This window comes from Loxodonta africana, chromosome 4 (genome assembly GCF_030014295.1).
Source record: "Loxodonta africana isolate mLoxAfr1 chromosome 4, mLoxAfr1.hap2, whole genome shotgun sequence".
NCBI lineage: Eukaryota > Metazoa > Chordata > Mammalia > Proboscidea > Elephantidae > Loxodonta > Loxodonta africana.
In genome coordinates, this window is record NC_087345.1 from 16,010,254 (window position 1) to 16,029,910 (window position 19,657).

A 19,657-nucleotide genomic window follows, 5' to 3' on the forward strand; every position below is an offset into this window, starting at 1 on the left:
TGCTCTATTCCAGCTCATGTCACCTGGGCTGTAACTGGTTGTTCACACCTGTCTTCCCCACTAGACTTGAGCTCCATTTGAGGGTAGGGGCTTTGTCCTGATATCTTTGGACTCTTGATTCTGTGCATGGAGTCTGGTACACAGTAGGTGCTCAATAAGCATGGCCTGAATGAACATGTGGATAAGTTGATTATTCCAACGGTGGAATTTCAGGCAGTCTGCTGGGTTAGGGTACGGGGTGAACTCGGTGCCCTGAGCGTCCTAAGGTGGCTGTCTAGAGTCCTAGAACCCAGGACCACCAGAATGCAAGCCCCGTACAGGCAGGGATTCTGCCTTCTTCCACCAGTGCCTGGAACAGTGCCTGGTGCACAGCAAGCACTCAGTAAATGTTTGGTGAGAGCACAAATAAATGAAGGTTACCAAATTCAAGGCACTCAGTAGCACCCCAAGTGATCATTTAAGCCAGTCTGGGCTCTCATCCCTCTAGTGACAGGGAGCTTTTTACCTATTTCCTGAAGCAGCAGCCTTTTCCGTCTTGGGTCAGCGCTGCCTGATAAAGAGCTCTTTGGCCTTTCCTTGGGCTTGGCAGAACTCGCTCAGACTGCCCTTGCCCCACAGGAGCCCTGTCCCTGGGGCCCAGCTACTGGGGACTTTTCCTGTCTAGCTTAGCAGCCCCAGTACCTTCAAGAATGAGGTTCCAGACCCCTCTGAGTGCCTACCCTGCCCAGTCTGACCCATCCTCATTTGCAGGGACAGAGTGAAGGGCTAAAGTGGGGCCTGGGTGGTAGACGTGGCCATGGAGAGGACAGAGCCCCAGTCACGAGCTGGATCATGAGCTTTATTCTCGCCTCTGAGTGATTTCCAGAACAGCCGCTTGTACCCGGAAAGTCACTGTTTCCACCCACTTAGTGGTGGAGGAGGAAGTTGAGGACCAGAGAGGGCAAGGAGTGGGCCAAAGTCACTCAGCCAGTGTGTGCCAGAGGCAAGAGAGGACCTCCATCCAGCCTCCTGACTCCCAGCCCAGTTCTCCTTCCACAATTCCTGACTGCCACTTTATGGGCCAAACGGGGCGACAGAGGTAGAGCTCAGCTCCCAGGCTGGGGTCTGCAGAAGTCCTCAGATATCCAGCAAGGCCTCTGCTTTATCTTCCAGCAGATGCCAACCCAGACCCTTGCTGGTGCAATATCATTACCAGATGCTTGCACACCTCCAGGGACAGGAATCTCACCACCTCACAAGGCAGCTACTCCATTCTTGAGCAGCCCAGGCCCTGTGGAAGGGTGTGTGTGTAGGGGGGGAGGGGCTGCCCTTGGAGCTGCTGCTCCTCCTGGGGAATCCACCTGGCTCCTGCTCGCCCACACAGCTTGGCAGTGGGGCAGAGGCAACTCCATCTGCTGTTCCCCTGCCAGGGAATTTCCCTCCAGGAACTCTCTGGGGCCTGTGTGAAGGGGCGAGAAGTGCTTCTAAGAAGCAGCCTGTTCATGGAATCCTCCTCCAGGCTGGGTGCTCCCTGGAGACAGAGCCGCTTGCCTGGGCGGGGATGTCAGCTCTACTCTGGTAGGACTGCTGCAGCGGGTCTTGGGACTCTGGGGCTCACTGGGGCTGTCTGTCACACCACAGTACCCCTGGCCTGTGGTCCAGCAGGGAAGCTGTGGCTGAGACTCTGCCTCACCAGGCATGAGCCCTGTGTCTCTCATCAGCTCTGCTCTCGCCTCCAGGCAGCCCTCCTGATAACAACGTACAAAGCACAGTCTTCTCGGTCTCTTGGTTAAACTGCCAGTCTTGCTTGAGTTCCATCTGTCTGGGATGCTCTCTGGTGTTTCCTTGAGGGGTCCCACCTGCCGCTTTCCTTTGAACGGACTTCCTTGAAGGAAGCTCTTGATTCCCTGGTGACCTTCCACCCACGGCCTGCCCCGGCTCAGTAAACAGATACAGGCTCTTGAGCTGAAAGCTCCTCAGGGGAGGCCCAGTGTAATCTTGACCTTCGCCGAGAGGAGGCAGCTGGGGAGGAGAAGGCTGTCCAGCTGACCGCTGCACCCCTCCCCTCCCGCCCCAAACTGGGGCTGCTCCTGCCATGCCTGGGGGTGGGGGTGGTGCCAGTACCCAGTATCCAAAGTGGGCTTTGAGAAACAGCCACAGAGCTCAAAGGGGCCAAGACACCTCTAGTCCAAACACCTCATTTGGTCAAGACCCAGAGAGGATGCATGACGAAGCAGAGGTCACACAGTGAGTTGGAGACGAAGGTGGGACAGGAACCCTGGGGTTCAAGCTCCTGGCGTCTCCAGGGGTCCTCTCCATGGGACTGAGCTGTGTATGTGATGAGCCCTGCTCAGGCAGAGGGCCACCCAATCTCCTGAGCTCCAGTTCCTGCCCCACTGTCAGCTGACATCTGAAGACCAGGAAAGGGTGCACTAGGGGTGAGAGGTGGGTCTCCAGGCACCACAAGTCGTGGGGTTCCCAGGATGCTGGCCCCCAGAGCCATCTCCCCAGGAAGCTCACTGCTCGCTGGTAATCTTCTTCTTTCTAGCAGAGACTAGGTCATAGAAGGGGACGCGGGTGATGCTGGCTCTGGAACAAGAGTGGGAGAGAGGATTTCAGGGCTGGGCTGGCGGTCATGGGGTCTTGTCTCCACAGGCCTGTAATGACGGGCATCGGACTCCCAGAGAGCACCAGCCGGCCCCGCTGCAGGGAGAGGGCCAGAAGACCTCAACAAGGATGGATCCAGGGCGAGTCCAGTCAAGCAGCCTAACTCAGCATCCCAGGGGCAGGGCTGGAGCCAGTAAGGCCTCAGGTTGGGAACTGAGAGCCTTGGGAATTCTGCCCTGAAGGGTTCCTGGACCCCTCCTTTGGGTTCCCGGACCCCTCCTTTGGGTTCCCATCACGACTTTTAGAAGGAGGTGGAAAGAGCCCTGGGTAGGGGCCAGTAGACTTGCTTGCTGTCCTGGCCTTGCCGCTCACGGGCTGTGGCCCTGGGCAAGTCCCTCCCCTCTCTGGGCCTTGGTTTCTGGATTTCTAAATGGGGATAGTAATGCCCACTGCCTCTCATGGTAACATCCAGCCTCAAGAGGATAGAATCACTCTGTGAGGGAGTGTGGCTACTGCCTACTCATCCCTGCCTCATTTCAGACCCCCAAGTCTCTCCCTGGTTTGGGATGACAACATCTGCCCTTCCACTGCCCACCTCAAAGCTAGCCCCTCAACTGTGGCTTTTCTTACTTGACCACACCCTGGCCTGTTTACCTGGCTCCCTATTGCCCCCAGAAGAAACCCAAGCTCACCACCATGGCCTTGCCATCTGCTGCAGCCTCATCTCCCACTGCCTAGCCCTCACACTGCCCAGCTCTGGACTTCCTGGCCACACCCTGACCGGCCTGCATTTATCCCACATCGCCTGGCCCTGGATTGCCCAGCCCCCACACTGCCTGGTCTGCACCGACCTCCCACAGCCAGGCCTGCATTGCCCAGCCCCCATCCTGCCCAGCACCCATGCTTCCTGGCCTCACACATCGCAGCACCCACTCCCCAGAACCCTGGGATGCTCTCCAGGCAGGCCCCACACTGACCTGCCTGCTTGTCTTTGTCCACACTGGTCCTTCACCTGGAAGGCCCTTCTCTCTACCTGCACCAGGTGCAGTCCTTGTCAGCATTCCACTTCGGATGCTGATGGTGACCAGAGTGCCATGCTCCGAGCACGCACCAAGTGCAAGCAGTGCAAAGAGCTTTACAAGCAGCATCTCATGTGAACAACCCCGCAAAGTTGCCTCTCACTCTTCTGTGTAGGGGGCCTGTGCTGGGCACACAGGAGGTGCTCACGGGATATAGGTGGAAGGGATTTGCACACCAGAATCAGGAGGGAGTTGACAGATTAGCCCCTTTCCAGGTAAGGAAACACGCCCCGAGAGAAGCAGGGGCTTCTGGAAAGTAGCAGCAGGCCCGTCCCCACCGCCCAGCCGCCCCTCACCGTATGGCCTCGATCCACTGGTCCCGCTCCTTGGCGCTGGCGGCTGAGATCCGGTAGGATTCGTGCTTGCCCTCCACCACCTTGCCATCGCCATCTGTCTTGCAGGCCTTTATCTTCTGGCCCTGGCAGCTGGGGTTGTAGAGCTCCAGGCAGAACTGGGGGAGGCGGCAGGTGAGGACAGGGCGGGGGTGTGAGGAGCGGGCGGCTGTGGCCACCACACCCTCTGCCTGGCTCACAGATGCCCTCTCACGCCCTCCTGGGACCTCAGACCCTGGGGCAGGTCAATGTCATCAAAAGGGCACAGCCTCAGTTGTCACGCAGAGCCTGACTCTGACATTGGCTGGGTGGCCTTGAGTAAGTCACTGCTCCTCTCTGAGCCTTAGTCTCCCCATCTGTGGAATGGGGGTTTTATGGAGATTGGTGGATAGAATGAGCCTGGCACACACTAAGTGCTCAGTGTGTGCCAGGATCTCAGAGAAAAAGTGTCTCTTGGGAGTGGGGTGTGTCCTGCAAGGGATGGAGGGTGGGGGCACTTGTCAGCTTGTCTGAATGTCTAGTCCTCCCCTAGCTGGCCTGTCTTAGGAAACCCCTCAGCAACTCTGGCCTCAGGCTCCCACCCCGACACCTACTGGTTTCTTGGGGTCATCCACCTTCTGGACTGAGAGGTTCTCAAGTGGTATGATCCCTCGTGGCTCCTTGTCCTGCAGGGGGAGGGGAGGGAAGAGCAAAGTCGGCACGTGGAACCTGGAGACTAAGGGCAGGGTGTGAACTCTTAGGGGTCCCAAACCCAAAGAGGAGTGGACCCATCTTCCCAATCTCTGTCTAGCCCCAGAGAGTGGTGGGGAAAAGCCTTGGCTGGGAGCTAAATGAGCTGTCTTTAAGCCCTGGCTGTGCCTCGAACCTTGGCCCAGCCCCTCCCTATCTGTGCACCTCAGTTTCCCATCTTTAAAATGGTCCCCAAGCTCTGTTAGTTGACTGCGCCGGTGGGAAGGGGGATAGTTGGGAGGGGCAGGGGCAGGGTGGGACTCAGGGGACCCAAGCTCACGGTGGTAAACTCAAAGTAGTAGAGGCAGTTGTCAGTTAGGATGAACCAGCGCCGTTTCCACGTCTTCACACGGCCCCCTGTGAGAGGTGGATAGGCGGTCAGCCAGGTCCTGCCCTTCCCTGGGCCACCGACACTCTCCTTCCCCGGAAGAGCTGGGTCTCAGATACTTTCTCCTGGCTCTGACCTGAGTGTCCTAGCCCCCAGCCACTACCACTCCCCCCTCATCCATCCTTCCTCATTCAAAAACCTTAACAGACTTTTCCTGAGCTTCCTGACTGGGCATTCAAAGCTCCCCTATGGTCAGACCCCAGGACGGCAACTTGCTATTCTCTGCACTTTCCTGCCACTGTCAGCCCTGGGCTCATGCCTTGGCCTGCTCCCTGCCTGGCGCTGTGCTAAGCATCTCATCTTTTATTTGCCTGGCACTGTTCTAGAGGTTTTAAACAAGTATTTACTTATTAATCCCATTACCACCTCTGAGGAGGGGACCATTATCAACTCTCCCTGAGATGAGGAAACTGAGGCACAAAGAGGCTAAATTACCTGTCTAAGGACCCACAGCAAAGTGTCCTGACTCTAGAGCCCAAGCTCTTGGTCCTTTGGCTACAAATTTAACCTTCCCAGTGATTATTATTCCATTTCACAGCTGCAGAAACTGAGGCTGAGGAACCTGAGCACAGGCACATGGGTGGAGGAGCTGGGCTTTGAACCCAGCGCTGTGTGTGGGCTCCAGAGGCCCCTCCCGTGCCTGAATTGGGCTGAGAGCAAGTGGTTGGGGCAGGAGAGAGGCCAGCGGTCTGTAGGGGAGGGACAGACTGGGAAGTAGGCGTGGAGAGATGGGGGGCTCAGATGGGCATCTGAGGGGTGTTGGGCAGAACTGACACAGTGCCAGGCACACAGGAGGTTCAAGAGGCCATCCACGTGAGGACCCTGCTCCAACATGAGGAGTCCAACGTCACCTGCTTCCAAAGACCACTGCCCTTGGCTGGGCCGCCCCTGCCCCAGAGCCTTCCGGGGAGTGTGTGGGAGGCAGGGGCAGATGGCTGGGGCCTGCGGTTTCCCTGCCAGAGCCTGCAGCAGCTGTTGCTGCAGCACCCACCACCGCAGTGCCCACCCACAGCTCCTCTTGCAGGGCTGAGGCCCTGACACTGCTCCTGGGGGCAGGCCCTCCTGCCCCCCAGGCATCTTGTGGGCGGGGTCCCCTGAGTCACATCCTGCCACACACCCTCCCCTCCTTCAGGGGCACCCAGCTCTCCCCCCACCAACATCTGCCACTTGCTGGCTGTGTGGCCTCGGGAAGGTGCCCTAACCTCTCTGAGCCTTGGCTTCCTCAGAATGCCAACCCAAAGGCAGGGCTGAACAAGGGCCAGCGCCTTGCCTGTGCTTAGTAAAAAAAAAAAAAAAAATTTTAGTAGGTCCTGAATAAATGGCAGTTCCCACCGAGCCTCCTCAGCCCAGCCCTCTGGGGGGAGAAAAGGAAAAGCAGCTGATGTGTTTGTCTGTGGATCTGTGTGTCTCTCGTACCTGAATTCCAGCTCGCCTGCCTCTCCCCGCCGCCTCCCCCTCATTCCCAGGATGGGGGCAGAGTGGGGCTGTGGGGTCAGGACCTGAGGCTGGCCTGATTCCACCCCTGAGGCTGCATTGAGTGCATATGCATGTCAGCGTGTGTGCAGGCATGTGTGTGTCAGCACACTTGCCAAGTGTGTGTCAGTGGATGCTCAAGCATATGCATGAGTGTGCAGGCATGTCAGCGCGTGTGCAGGCATGTGCATGAGTGTGCAGGCATGTCAGCGCGTGTGCAGGCGTGTGCATGAGTGTGCAGGCATGTCAGTGTGTGTGCCTATGTGTGCCTGAATGCGTGTCTGTGCCAGCAGGTGCATGTTTCAGCATGTGGGTCTGCGTGTGCGTGTGTATACAGGCAAGTCAGCACATGTGCAGGCGTGTGCATGAGTGTGCATGCCAGCACATGTGCTGGCGTGTGTGTGCATCAGTGGCACACACGCGGGCGTCAGTGGGCGCCTGCTGGCCTCTCACCCAGCTTCAGCAGCCAGCCCTCGCGGTCCGGGTTGAAGAAGGTGTGAGTGAGGTCATTGCCGTCGTCCTCCGGGATGGAGAAGGGCTCACTCTTGATGCTGTCAAAGAGGTTCTGCAGAGAGAAGGGAGGAAGGATCTGCTGTGACGGCCATCCACCCCAGTGTGGGGCTTGGGCCAGCCTGACCTGTGTGGCTGTGGGCAGGTCACCCCACCTCTGGGCCAACTCCTTCCTCTCTTGCTAGCTCATGGCTGGCTCCTGGGTCCCTCTCGGTAAAACCCCCCCTGGTTCCCCAGGCTGACTTTGTGCCCTGTCTCTCACCGGGGCTGGCCTTGCCCACCCTCCCGTGTCACGTCTTCCCCCAGACCATTTGCTTCTGTCGGGCAGAGGAAGTGAAGGTCAGTGTCTCAGAAAGGCCACCCTGCTGCCCCGCCTGTGAGCCCCCACGGTCTGTCAGTACTTTAACATGTTGGGACAAAAGCACTGGCTTTGGAATCAGACAGCCTGGGTGAAAACCCCAGCTCAGTCACTCAATGGCTGTGTGACTTTGGGCAAGCCTCTCAACCTCTCTGAGCTGCTGTGCCCTCATCTGAAAAACGGAGAGAGCACTGCTGACCTCCTAGTGTTCTGGGGGAGAAAATGGACCACGCAGGAGTCAGAAGCCCCTCCTCTCTCCCCAAGTCAAGGGAAAGGTGGCGAGGAGGGAGTACACCCACTGCCTCTCCCTATTCCCTTTGTCCTGACTACCCAGAGCTGCTCTTTCAGGGCAGATGAGTGAGTTCTGGACTGTCACCCCTCTGTCTGGGAGTGTTGGAGACAAGGACACTGTGGCTGGGACCCATACACCCCATACACATTTTTACCTGTGCAGGTGCACACACGCACACACACATGCAGCCAGAGTCAGGGCCTACTTGGACAATGCCCATGGGGCAGGGTCCCCTCCTCTGTTCAGGTGCAATAGCAGAGTCCCCAGGTACACCCCCAGGCAGGGGAGACATAGATAAGCGGGGCTTGTACAGAGGAGCTGCCAGGGAGGAGGGGGATGGGCTGCCCCATGTAGAGAGGACCAGCAGAAGGAGAGACTCAGGAGTGGGGTGCTGATCTGGGCTCTCAAAGGCCCTTCTGCTAGGCAGAGGGAAGTGACCCCTGCCTGGGGGCCAAATGTGGGGCTGGGGGAGGAATTCCCAGGAAGCAGATTTCAGTTCTCCATGGAGAACTTTCTAGCAATTAGAGTTGCTGAAATACAGACGGAGTGACCTCATAGGGTAATGAGCTCCTTGTCACTGGAGGTATGCAAGCCAGGGCTGAGGACCTCCTAGTGGGTGTGTTGTAGATGTGAGTGCTGGATCACGCCTGTGTTTTCTGAATCCGCCCCCGCCCCACCCCCGCTCCGCCACCAAGAGGACTGGGGTTCCATGAACAACCTGCCGGGATTTCCAAGTATTTCGAAAAAACAGATTGAAAACTGTTTCTTTCTACTTGTTAAAACCAGACCCAGTATTGTGTCTCCATTGATAAGATAATTAAATCATTTCCTTTGGTTGCTTTTGTGTGTGCTGCTGTTCAAATGGTTTCCAGGAGATTTTTAAATGAAAAATTTCGCAAGTATTGTTTGATTCCTCAGATTTTAGAAATGGTGTTTGTTGGTTTTTAAGGTCCATTTTGGTCTGAGATCTCAGAGGTGCTGGCCTGATGCCTGTTTTCCTGGGCTTGATGGAGGTGGGGGTGCAACCCTGGCCATGGGCATGTAGGGTGGGGAGGAGCAGGGGCCAGTTTCTCTTTCTACACCCCTTAGAACAGTCTAGAAGCCCTCCTTCCCCCTCCTATCCAGGGCCAGCCCAGCCCTGAGAATTCCCAAGCAGTGTTTGCTGGCTGTTTGAACAAGGGCCTGCCGCAGGAAGCCCTGTCAGCAAAGCTGTCAGCAAAGCTGTCAGCAAAGAAATATTTGGAAGTCCAAGGAGGCAGGCAGGGGCAGAGAGGGGGCCTCAGACCCACAAAACCCACAGGGGGACCCAGCAGTTTCTGCGGTCTTCTTATCAGCACGTACATTCTGCCCCCACAAAGAAAAGAGCTCAGTTCACCCACATTTCCTGAACCTTATAAACACCAACCTTTCCTCTGTAAGAACACATCCCCATCAAACCACTGGGCCCAGCTGTCTCATCCCGCTGGGTGGACGTGGTCAGAAACACAGTTGGCTCCTCCCAGTGGTTCTGCTGGCCCTGCGTCCCTCTGGTCCCCCTCTTCCTCCAACTTTCCTCTCCCTGACTCTCTGTCCAGATTGCTCAGGAGGGCTGCCACCCCCTCCCCCAGGCTCCAGGAGTGGGTGAGTGACTCATGTCTTAGCCAATCAGAGCATTTCATCCTATTGACCTCAGGGAGGGTCATGTGACCCCAGCCAGCCCATAAGCCTTAATTCTGGGACTTTTTGTTCCAACTGCTGAGAAAGAAGATTGCTACATAAGATGGAAGCCTGGAGCTGCTTGGCCCTCTCTGCCACTACTTGAGGAGAGCCTGCTGAGGGGGAAGCCAAGATGGAGGAAAGAGGAACTGAGTCCTGATGTCACTGAGCACCAGGATCTAGCTGAGCCTGAAGTGAAACTGATCATTGATTTTTTTCAGTTACAGGAGCAGATATTCTCCTAGTTAAGAAATAGTTGGAAGGTGGGAAAAACAGCCACACCCTCTACCCCCAAATCTTGCCCTGTGGTCTCTGCAGAGGGAAGGGCTCCAGAGTCAGACAGTCATGGGCTCGAATCTAGACTCCTCACAGACTAGGAGACCGCTGGCCAGCTACCTCTCTTTGAGCTCAACTCCCTTAGCTGTAAACGGAGGATGGTAGCTGCTGCCTAAGGTTGTCGGAAGGACTTAATGAGACAAAGTGCTTAGTTAGAACTGTGTCCTGTACACGGTCAGTTCTGATAACCGGCTGCCCTCGCCAGTATTATGATTGTTTACACCACTCTGCCTGGAGTCCCTGGATGGTGCAAATGGTGAAGCACTCGGCTGCTAACCCAAAGGTTGGAGGTTCAAGTTCACCCAGAGGTGCTTGTAAGAAAGGCCTCGTGATCCACTTCTGAAAAAATCAGTCATTGAAAACCCTTTGGGGTACAGTACTACTGTGGCACACACGGGGTCACCGTGAGTTGGAATTGACTTGACGGCAACTGGTTTGGTTCCCTCCCATCAGGACATCTGGGACCAGAGGCACACGAAGCACAGCACAGCCAGTTAAAATGGCAAAGCCTTGAGTCTCCAAGCCCTGGGGGAGTTGCCCAGGGTTCCCGAGGCTCCCTGTTAAGCTTCGCCTGCAGCTGTTATGCCTTATACCCCTTCTGGCAGTGACAAGTTGTGAGTCCTGGGAAGCGATCAGATGGGAGTCCTGAACCCGCTGCTGTCTGAGCGGATGGGAAGACCTAGGACAGCAGGGTCCTCCGGTGGGAGGAGTGGGCCCCTGGGGGCTGGCCACTGAGGCCGCCGCTTAGGCTGGGCCAGGTGGTCTGATCCCCTGCTGCTCTTGGGGAGGGGTGGATCCAGAACTCTCCTGGCGGGGGCAGTGTGTGTGCACGTGTGTGTGTGTGTGTGTGTGTGTGTGTTGGGGCAGGGGAAAGATGATGCGTGGTAGAAGCCTGATGACACCCCTCCCTCTGCCTGCTCTCCCTGAGATGCTGGGTGAAGCAGCCTGGTCTGGAAACCAGTGGGGCAGGGGCTTGGACAAGGACCCAGGAGCCTGGCTGCCAACTGCAGAAGGCTCCTGGGCTGGCAGGCTGTTCCGCTGCCTGGGCCTCAGTTTCCCCACCTGTAACAGAAAATGGTGGAGAGTCCTCCCGTGTTCTTGTCTTCTCTCCTTTCCCTCCTCCACCCTTGTCTCCCTCTGGCTCTCTCAAGGTGAGTGGTTCCTCTCTCAGCATTTCTAGGTTCCTGCCAAGTGCCAGGTGCTCCATGTGCTTTATCTCAAGAGAGGACAAGCTGAGGTCAGTGTCGTTAGCCCCCTTCGCAGATGAGGAAACCGAGGCTCACGCCCAAGGTCACGCAGCTAAGGGCAGAGCTGGGGTTTGACCTCCCATCCACCTGCCTGCACCCCCACTCCCGATATGCACCTGTCATGGTCTGCATGTCCTTGGCTTGACCTCTCTTGAGGTAAAGTATCTGTGGAAATTTAATTTTCACAAACCCAGCCATTTAAAAACGTTCTGTTGTCGGCAGGGCCCACGCTGGAGTCACACCACGGAGAATCCTTCTGCGAAGTGGTGAACTTTGAATACCTGAACGTGCTTAAAAGCTGAGTCCTGGCTTTACACAAGGGGAAAATGAGGCCCAGAGAGGGGGCAAGACCACCCCCAAATCAACACGTGGAAGCTTTGAATGGCAAGGTCCAAGCCTGTGTGTGGTTCTCTTTGACCATGCCCCAGGAAGTTTCTGGCTTAATGAGCCACTCCACCTACCAGGCACTTTGCTAATATACCTGACATTTCTCATTAATCCAATGAGCCGGGGGCTGAGAGAGGTCAAGCCACTTACCCAATGCCACAGAGGCCTAAAGCGGTGTGGCCAGGACTTGGATGTGGCTATGTCTCCCGCGTTCTCTTCTTTTCCCTACCAGGTGCCTGCCTCTCCCAGCTTCCCAACTGACCTCCCAGGTGGAATCTAAATTCAATTGAGATATCAGAGACGAAAGCTGTATGAGAAGAAACTTACAAGCTCTAGACAAGTGCAGCACACTGTTATTAACAAAAGGCTTGAATTGGGAAAAATACCTAAGGAAGGGGAAGCTGAAGAAGGCTCACTGATGGCTGAGCACAATAATGGGGGCCCCTGAGCATCAACCAGGGCTGGTGCTGCAGATGTAATGAACTCAGTACCTGCCAGACAGGTGTGCCCTGCTCTGTGCCACCAGCAGCACAAATGAGGAGCCTTACCGATTCTCCAAGGCTTCTTATGTCTCAGGTGTTTGGCTAAGTGCTCTGCATTTGATTAATTATCCCTAATGGTGACACAAGCCACCATTTAGAGCCTGTGCTATACACCTGGCAGAGATGATGCCCTTTATGTTATTTTTTAATTACTACCCACGGTAGCTCTGTGACACAGGTGTTATTATCCCCATTCTTCTGGTTGAGGGAATGGTGGCTTGGAGAGGGTGAGTAACGGCCAAGGTCACCCAGCAGACCTTGGGGAGATGGGATTTGGCTTGGACAGTCACCCCATCCCCCAACCAATGATGAACTTTTTCTTCTAGGGATCAAGTCAGGTGGTGGGCTAGGGGTATCGTAGTTCTCAAACATGGGGGCCACCAGAATCATTTAAGACCCAGGCTCCAGTCCAGGCTTCTAAGGCAGGAGGTGGATAGGGTGCTAAGAAGGGTGCTAAGGAAGGTGGATAGAGTGCACCCTCCTCTCCTTCCTGCTGCGCCCAACCTTGGAGGGGACTAGTCCTTGAACTGTCACTTCCTGTTTGCTCCCCCAGCCTCGGAATCTTTCACTCCCGGTTTTTTACAAACTGTTCTTAGCTCTCTGCTGTAGGAAGCAGGAAGAGCCTGAGGCTGCCACTTGAAGCCCTGGCCCTTTGGCCTGACCCACTGCCCATCACCATCCACACACACCCGTACCCCAGACACACACACTAGACACTCTCCCATTTCCCAACCAGGCCAGTCCTGGGTTCTGGCAGCTTCCTCTTTTTAGAATGTCCTTTCCCTGCTTCTCCTCTGGGAAAACTCCTATTCAACCGTCAAGGCCCAGTTCAAACATCACCTCCTCTGTGAAGTCCTCCAGGAGCCCACCCTTCCCCCTACCCCGAGGAGAATTCTAGCAATGTCCTCTGTGTCTCCATAGCTGTGTTCTGTGATCAGCACAGCATGACTCATGAAGGACTTGTTAGTCACATCTTTATCATCTCCCCATCAGACCCAAATGTGGGCAGGGTAGGGCCTGTGGTTGATTCATCCCCGGGTTCCCCGTACCAGGTGCCCAGCTTGGTACATTGTGGTGGGGTGAGGGAGGATTTGGTGGGGAGACACCAGGCCTGGGTTCTGCTTGATTCTGCCATGGGCTAACGTGTGCCTTGAGGAGGACCTCAGTCTTCTGCTCTCTAAAAGGACCTGAGCACAGAGTTTGAGGACTTTTGACTCTGACACACTGAGATATGAATAATCTAGGATTCTACGAAATAGTGTGAAGGGAGGCTTCCCAGGGTACCCCAGGGGTCTAAGTCTGGGAGGACTATCCTGCGTGGTCTATCTCCCAACATCCTTCTCAAGATGGGCACTGGTCTTGGGAAGATCCATCACTGGACCAACCTCTTCTGTGATGGCCCATCTCAAGACAGTCACCAACTTGGGTGGTCCATCTCAGCACAGGCCCCTCTTGGAGTAGTCTATCTCAGAGAAGTCCCTCTTATGTGATTCATATTAGGACAAGTTTGTCTCAGGGTGGTCTGTCTCAGGACGGTCCTTGGAGTGGACTATCTCAGAGAAACCCCTCTTAGGTTGTCCATATAAGGGAAGTACTCCATGTACCCATCTAAAGACAGGTCCCCTTAGGATGGTCTATCTCAGCACAGTCCCCTCTCGTAAAAGCTCATCTCAGTACAGTCTCCTTTCACGATGACTACCTCAGCACAGGCCCTCTCTTGGGTAGTCTATCTCAGGATGGTCCTTTCTTGGAGTAGTCTATCTCAGCACAGGCTCCTTCTCTGAGTGGTCTATCTCAGACAGGGTCCTCTTGGAGTGGTCTATCTCAGACAGGCCCCTTTTGGAGTGGTCTATCTCAGCAGTCCCTTCTTCAAGTGGCCTATCTCAGGACAGGCCCTTCTTGGAGTGGTTTACCTCAGGAGGAGCCCCCTTGTGGCCCATCTCAGAGTAGCCTCTCTCAACACAGGGCCCCCCTCTCCGAATGGTCTATCTCAGACAGGGCCCTCTTGGAGTGGCCTGTCTCAGACAGGCCCCTTTTGGAGTGCTCTGTCTCAGGACAGGCCTCTCTTGGAGGGGTCTATCTCAGCACAGGCCCCTCTTGGAGTGGTCTATCTCAGGACAAGCACACTCTGTGAGTGGTCTATCTTAGCACAAGGCCCTCTTGAAGTGGTCTACCTCAGAGAGGCCCTTTATGGCTGCCTATCTAAGGGCAGGCCCTCTCAGAGGCCCATGGACTGTGCTGGGTGGCCACACCCCTCTTACCCGCAGCTGCTCCTCAGGCAGGTCGCTGCCACCATTTATGCCACGGTTCATGGAGACAAAGCGCTCGAAGGGCGGCCTGTCCCGGACGTTGGGGTTGTGGAGGCTGGTGTTGAGCATAATGATGGAGAAGGACAGGACGTAGCAGGTGTCTGTGGAATGGGACAGCGGTCACAGTCCTGGCCCTGGTCACTCATCCCCTTGTCTGCCCTGACCTCTTCTCTGGGCCAAGAACCTGCTGCCCCTGCCCTGCCTCAGGGACCTGAAGGTCTGCCCCACCCTCCTGGCTTGGTGCTTGAGGCCCAGCCTTGCCTCCCACTCTTTACTGAGCTCCCCACAAGCTTCAGTGGTCCTGTTCCGCTCCCCCCGGTGCCCTCCCACGCTGCTGCGCCTTGGTTTACGCTGGGTTCCCTGCCGGGCATGCCCCACCCTTCCCTTTTCTGCCTATTTAAACCCGCTAAACCCGTGCTCTCTTTCGGCTCTGGCCCAGCCCTCCTCCCGCAGAGCCCTTCCAGCCCCCCTGCCCACTCTGTTCTCTGCCTGCTTGGAACTCAGAGAACATTTATTGTTGGCAACACTCTTCAGGGCTTAATCACGCGCTGCTTTATAATCCTGCTGGCATTATGGGTCGTGGGGCCGAGCTCCGGCTCCATTCTTCAGGCTTCACGTGCTTGGGAGGCAGGCTGGGCTGATGGCTTGGGCGGGGGAGATTGCTCTCTGGGTCTTTTGTGGTGCATTTAGGCCTGGATCCAGAGCCAGGGAAGCCCAACTGTGTCCCCAACTCTATCTGGTTGACCTTGAGGAAGTACCTGACTTCCCTGACTCAGGTTTATCTCTGAAGTAGCTTCCTGTTTTAGAACATCTCTGAGCCTACCTCTGACAGCAGTGGCACCTGGCATTGTTGGCACTTGTCCTGTGCTAAGCTCTTTGCAGCCCCAAGACAACCCTGTGAGGCAGGTACTGTCGTCGTTAGCTGCCAGAGTTGGCCCCTGACTCATGGCGACCCCCTGCACGACGGGATCAGACTATTGTAATCCACAGGGTTTTCATTGCCTGATTTTTCCAAAGAAGATCAACAGGCCTTTAGTCTGTCTTAGTCTGGCAGGAGCCATCAAAGTCTCAGAAGCATGAAACAGCCTGAGCACAGTGTAGGGAGAAAATAAATAAATAAATAAAAGTGGGGAGAAGGAGGGCTAAAAGGAGATCAACAAAGGTCAGTCTCCAAGGTCTCCTCCATAACTGCCCGCAAGGATGACCAACTGCCCATGCGGAGACGCTCAGAGGACAGGGTGGGAGAGGGGTCATTTTGGCTCTGAAGTTACAATAACGGCAATAGCCAATTCCGTTTATTGGGTGCTCCACTGGGTGCTAAGTGCTTGTCACCTAAAAAGCCATTTACTCCTTCTGTCAACTCTTTGAGGTCGCTACTATTCTTATCCATTCTTACAAAGTCGAACACAGACACAGGGAACTGAAGTGACTTGTCCAAGGACACACAGCCAAAAAGTGGTGGACTCAGGATTTAAACTCTGGTCTGCCTGACTCCAAAGTCTGCAGTATTGACCACTTTACTCACGGACTCATGTCCTCAGGACAAGGATCTTCCCCTGCCCAGTGCTTGAATGCCCTCCACAACATCCCCACCTCGCATTCCCACACTCTGGCCTTGGCTTGGTTCCCTCCACTGATGGGGAGCTCACTGCCTCATTACTTCACTAACAGGGATGGATTACCCAATAAGCAAGGTGTACATGGGCTTACTTGGGCTTACTTACCAATCTGTAGCACATGATTTCACCTGTTTTTCACCACATCTTTGAAAGTCATGGAAATCATGCACTATAGATTAGTAAGTGAACACAATTAAGCTTGTGCGTACCTTGCTTACCGTAAGCCAGTACATACCTTTCTTCCTGGTTTATCTTTCTCTGCTCACTAACAGCCTATAGAATCTAATACACCTCCCTGGAGCTTTACCACCTGCATCTTTCGGAGACACAGAGACCGTGAGCCTGAGCCCCATGCACTCCTCCGCATATCCATGTTCAGGTTTCCAGACCCCTCGCCTCCCCTTCACTCAGCTCATGACACGCTCCAGCTTGAATACCTTCTCCTAAAGCGCAATGTCTGGGACTCCCACATCAGCTCCCCTGATGTCCCCGAACACCCCTTCTAGACACTAGGCATGGAGAATGACCAAGTTGGCCGAGACCCTGCCCTCGTAGAACCCAAGAACCTGGTCCCCCAGGCCCCGGACCACCTAGATGCGGTGCTGGGCCATCAGCTCTCCTTCCAGGCCCTGCTCTCACACCCAGCAGTGTGTACTGATGGCTCTCACACTGACAGTGCCAGGAGATACACCCCTTTGTTTGTGCCCTACCCCGTCCTAAAGTGTGCATGATGATGGCCCCAGTGCCTAGGCTGTGCCACCGTCAAGGGCCAGGCCCCTGCCCCCTACCTCTGTCCCCTGGGTCGCTCACCTGAGGACCTGCCAAAAAAGCCTTTTTCCCCTTTGACCTCCTGGAGAACTCCTGTTCATCCTTCAAAACGCTGTTCAGACCCCGCCTCCTCCGGGAAGCCATCCTGGGCCTGCTGACTGCCCAGCCCCACCCTCAGGCAGGGCTGGTCACCCCTTACTGGTGTGGCTGCTGTTGCTACCCTAGCACTCGCACCCGGCGCCATCACATCCTGCCTTCTATTCCAAGGACCACACCCAAGGCAGCTCTGTACAACGAACACCCAACAGAGGGCCCGGTGTGGAGCTGGTGCTCAGCAAGGGCTCAGGAAGGAATCTGAGCTTCCAGGATCTTGGTGTGTAGGGCAGCCTTATGGAGTGGGCTGGCCATAGTGCCCTGGGAGGCAGATCAGAGCCTGGTAGTGCTGAAGGGGTTCCAAGTCCCAAGTCCCACCCTATGCCTGGCACCTGTGGACTGGAAGACGCCCGGGTTGCAGAGGCAGTATCGGGTGGCGAAGGTCTCCATCATTCGATCGATCTTCTGGGCCTCTCCCGGCAGCCGGAAGCTCCACAGAAACTGCCTGCAGGAGGAAGAGGGCCGCGGGCAGCAGGGGTGGTGGGGGTTCATGGTGGGACCCCCACCAGGCTCTGCCTGTCCCAGGCTCAGTCTCTCTATCCCACAAATGGGAGAATCTGGACCTGTTGTGAGGCTCATGGGAGGGTTAAGTAGGGTTTGTCCTTGAGGGCACCAAACACATACAGCATATCCAAGAAATGGCCCGGAGCTGAGTGGGTCCTCTTCTCTGCACACACAAATCTCAGCACTGTTCACCGCCCAGCCCGCCTGAGCAGATGAGGAAGCCTCTGTCTGCCCCAGGCTCAGTGGCTCGCCTGGTCTGGCCGTTCAGCCCTGGGCTCTGACTGTGGTACTGGCAAGTACCTTCCCCCACCTGGGCCTCCTGCCCTGGAGCTTAAGCTCCCCTTCTGCTCTGGAAGTCAGTGATTTCCACAGCTTTCTCGAAGTTCCCTGATGGCGAGGGCTGTTTCTGCTCCTCTCTTATCCCCTGCAGGCCTAGACAGGCCTGGGCACCTAGGAGCTGCTCAATAAAGCCTTGTTGAATGAGTGAGTGAATGAATTAATGAATGAATATGGGAGACCCCCAAGCCACCTCTGCTATCCCTTAAAGAGCATGAGAGTTGAAGGAAAGGTCACGCTGCCTGAGTGGTGATGGCTTCTTCCTTCCTTGTCTAGCACATCCCTACTCACCCTTCAAAGCCCAAATCAAATGCCCCCTCTCGGGAGCCCTTCTTCTCGGTACCACCACCACGGTCATCAATACTTACTAAGCACTTACTATGGGTCAGTTCTAAGTACTTTCTCACTTAGTCCTCACAACCCTAGGAGGTGGGCACTATTATTATCCCTATTTTACACATGAGAAAACTGAGGCACAAAGGGGGTTTTTCGTGTGACCTGCCCAATGTTGGAAACCCTGGTGGCATGGTGGTTAAGAGCTGCAGTTGCTAACCAGAAGGCTGGCAGTTCAAATTCACCAGAAGCTCCTTGGAAACCAGATGGGGAAGTTCTATTCTGTCCTCTAGGGTGACTATGAGTCAGAATCGATTCGATAGCAATGGGTTTGGTTTGGTTTTTTGGTTTGCCCAAGGTCACACGGCATCAATGGCAGAGCTCGGATATGAACTGAGAAGTCGGGCTCTGGAGTTTGTGCTTCTAACCCATATACTGCACTGCTTCCATAGTTACAAAAATAAAAACAACAATAATGTAGTAATTTGAAAATACTAAGGAATATAAGTGTAATTCCTATTAAGTTGTAGTAATAAAATAAGTAAAGCAAGCACTAATCCAAAAAGTAATAGTCACGGGAGTAGGGTAATAATGGTTTTCTGTGACTATAATGATTAAATGTGTTTATAACAATATAATAATTGTAACAGTGGCATAATGAGCCAGGCCCTGGTGTGGGCATTCTGCAGGTCTTATCTCACCTCACCCTACCTTTACCTACGAGGCAGGTGCTCTCATTAATCAATTGCTGCTCCTTGCTGCCTCCTCTTTGTTCCCACTCCCTTGTTTGTGCCCAACCCAGTCCTACAGTGTGCATGGTGATGCCCCCAGCCCCAAGGCTGTGTCACCCTCAAGGGTCAAGCCCCTGGCCCCCCCAACCCCTGTCCCCTGGGTTGCTCACCTGAGGGCCTGGACGAGGTTGAGGTTGGCGAACTCATGGCAGTCCACAAAGGCCTGGAGGACCTGCAGATTGATGGGGTCCCTGGGAAGAGGGAGGGAGGGGCTGCTCTGTGCTCTGCCCCTTTGAGGGGGACACACTTGGGACCTTGCTGGCACCCACCTTCTGGAGGCGGCTGAGGCAAGGGGGTGGGAGAGGACAGGAGCGATGTCTTCTCCCCAGGGTCCAGCCACCATCTGTTCACATCTGTCCGCTCCCCACCTCACACCCCTACGTGTACACACTCACATCTTCCCTTGTATATGCAGACCCCACCTACCCAGGACAGCCACCAGCACTGCTCTGGCCCAGGACAGGAGCACTGGCTTTGGAGTCAGCCTTCCCTGAGTTCAAATCCTCCCTCTGTTATTTCTTACCTGGGTGACCCTGCTCAAGCCACTTGACCTCCCCAAGCCCCTATGTCCTCTTCTGTAAAATGGAGATAACAATGCCTGCCCCCATTTCCTCCATCTCCCCAGTGCTAAGCCAGCTACCTGCATCCCCTGCTCACCCCAGTGGGAGGCATGAGTCCTCTGGGAGCCTGGGAGAAGGGTCTCTGGCTCTCTGGCCCAGCCCTGCCATAGCGACATACACCTGCCCACTGCCTGCCTGGGCCCTGGAGGTGAGCTCAGTTCAGGAGGAAAGAGTAAGAAGCACAAAGTGGTCCAGGGAGGCCGGGCCATGCTTCCTGGTCCTGTTCAACAGGAACAAGGTGGAGCTCTGACTGGCTGCTCATTTCACCTC

At 55.4% G+C, this 19,657-nt stretch overlaps 1 protein-coding gene across 4 annotated transcripts in view; it reads right to left on the minus strand.

Moving 5' to 3' along the window:
• Window positions 1-817: 817 nt before the first annotated feature.
• The window catches only part of CYTH4 (cytohesin 4), a 38,902-nt gene continuing 20,062 nt past the window's right edge, over window positions 818-19,657 (minus strand). For all 4 annotated transcript variants that reach the window (XM_003419846.4, XM_023559932.2, XM_023559934.2 and 1 more), the window contains 8 exons: window positions 18,878-18,958; window positions 17,136-17,248; window positions 14,216-14,364; window positions 7,041-7,152; window positions 5,007-5,083; window positions 4,591-4,662; window positions 3,962-4,116; window positions 818-2,568 (listed from right to left, as the gene is read on the minus strand). In XM_003419846.4, coding sequence (XP_003419894.2) covers window positions 2,496-2,568; window positions 3,962-4,116; window positions 4,591-4,662; window positions 5,007-5,083; window positions 7,041-7,152; window positions 14,216-14,364; window positions 17,136-17,248; window positions 18,878-18,958 — 832 coding nt within the window. In that variant the 3' untranslated portion in view covers window positions 818-2,495. The remainder of the gene's footprint in view (window positions 2,569-3,961; window positions 4,117-4,590; window positions 4,663-5,006; window positions 5,084-7,040; window positions 7,153-14,215; window positions 14,365-17,135; window positions 17,249-18,877; window positions 18,959-19,657) is intronic.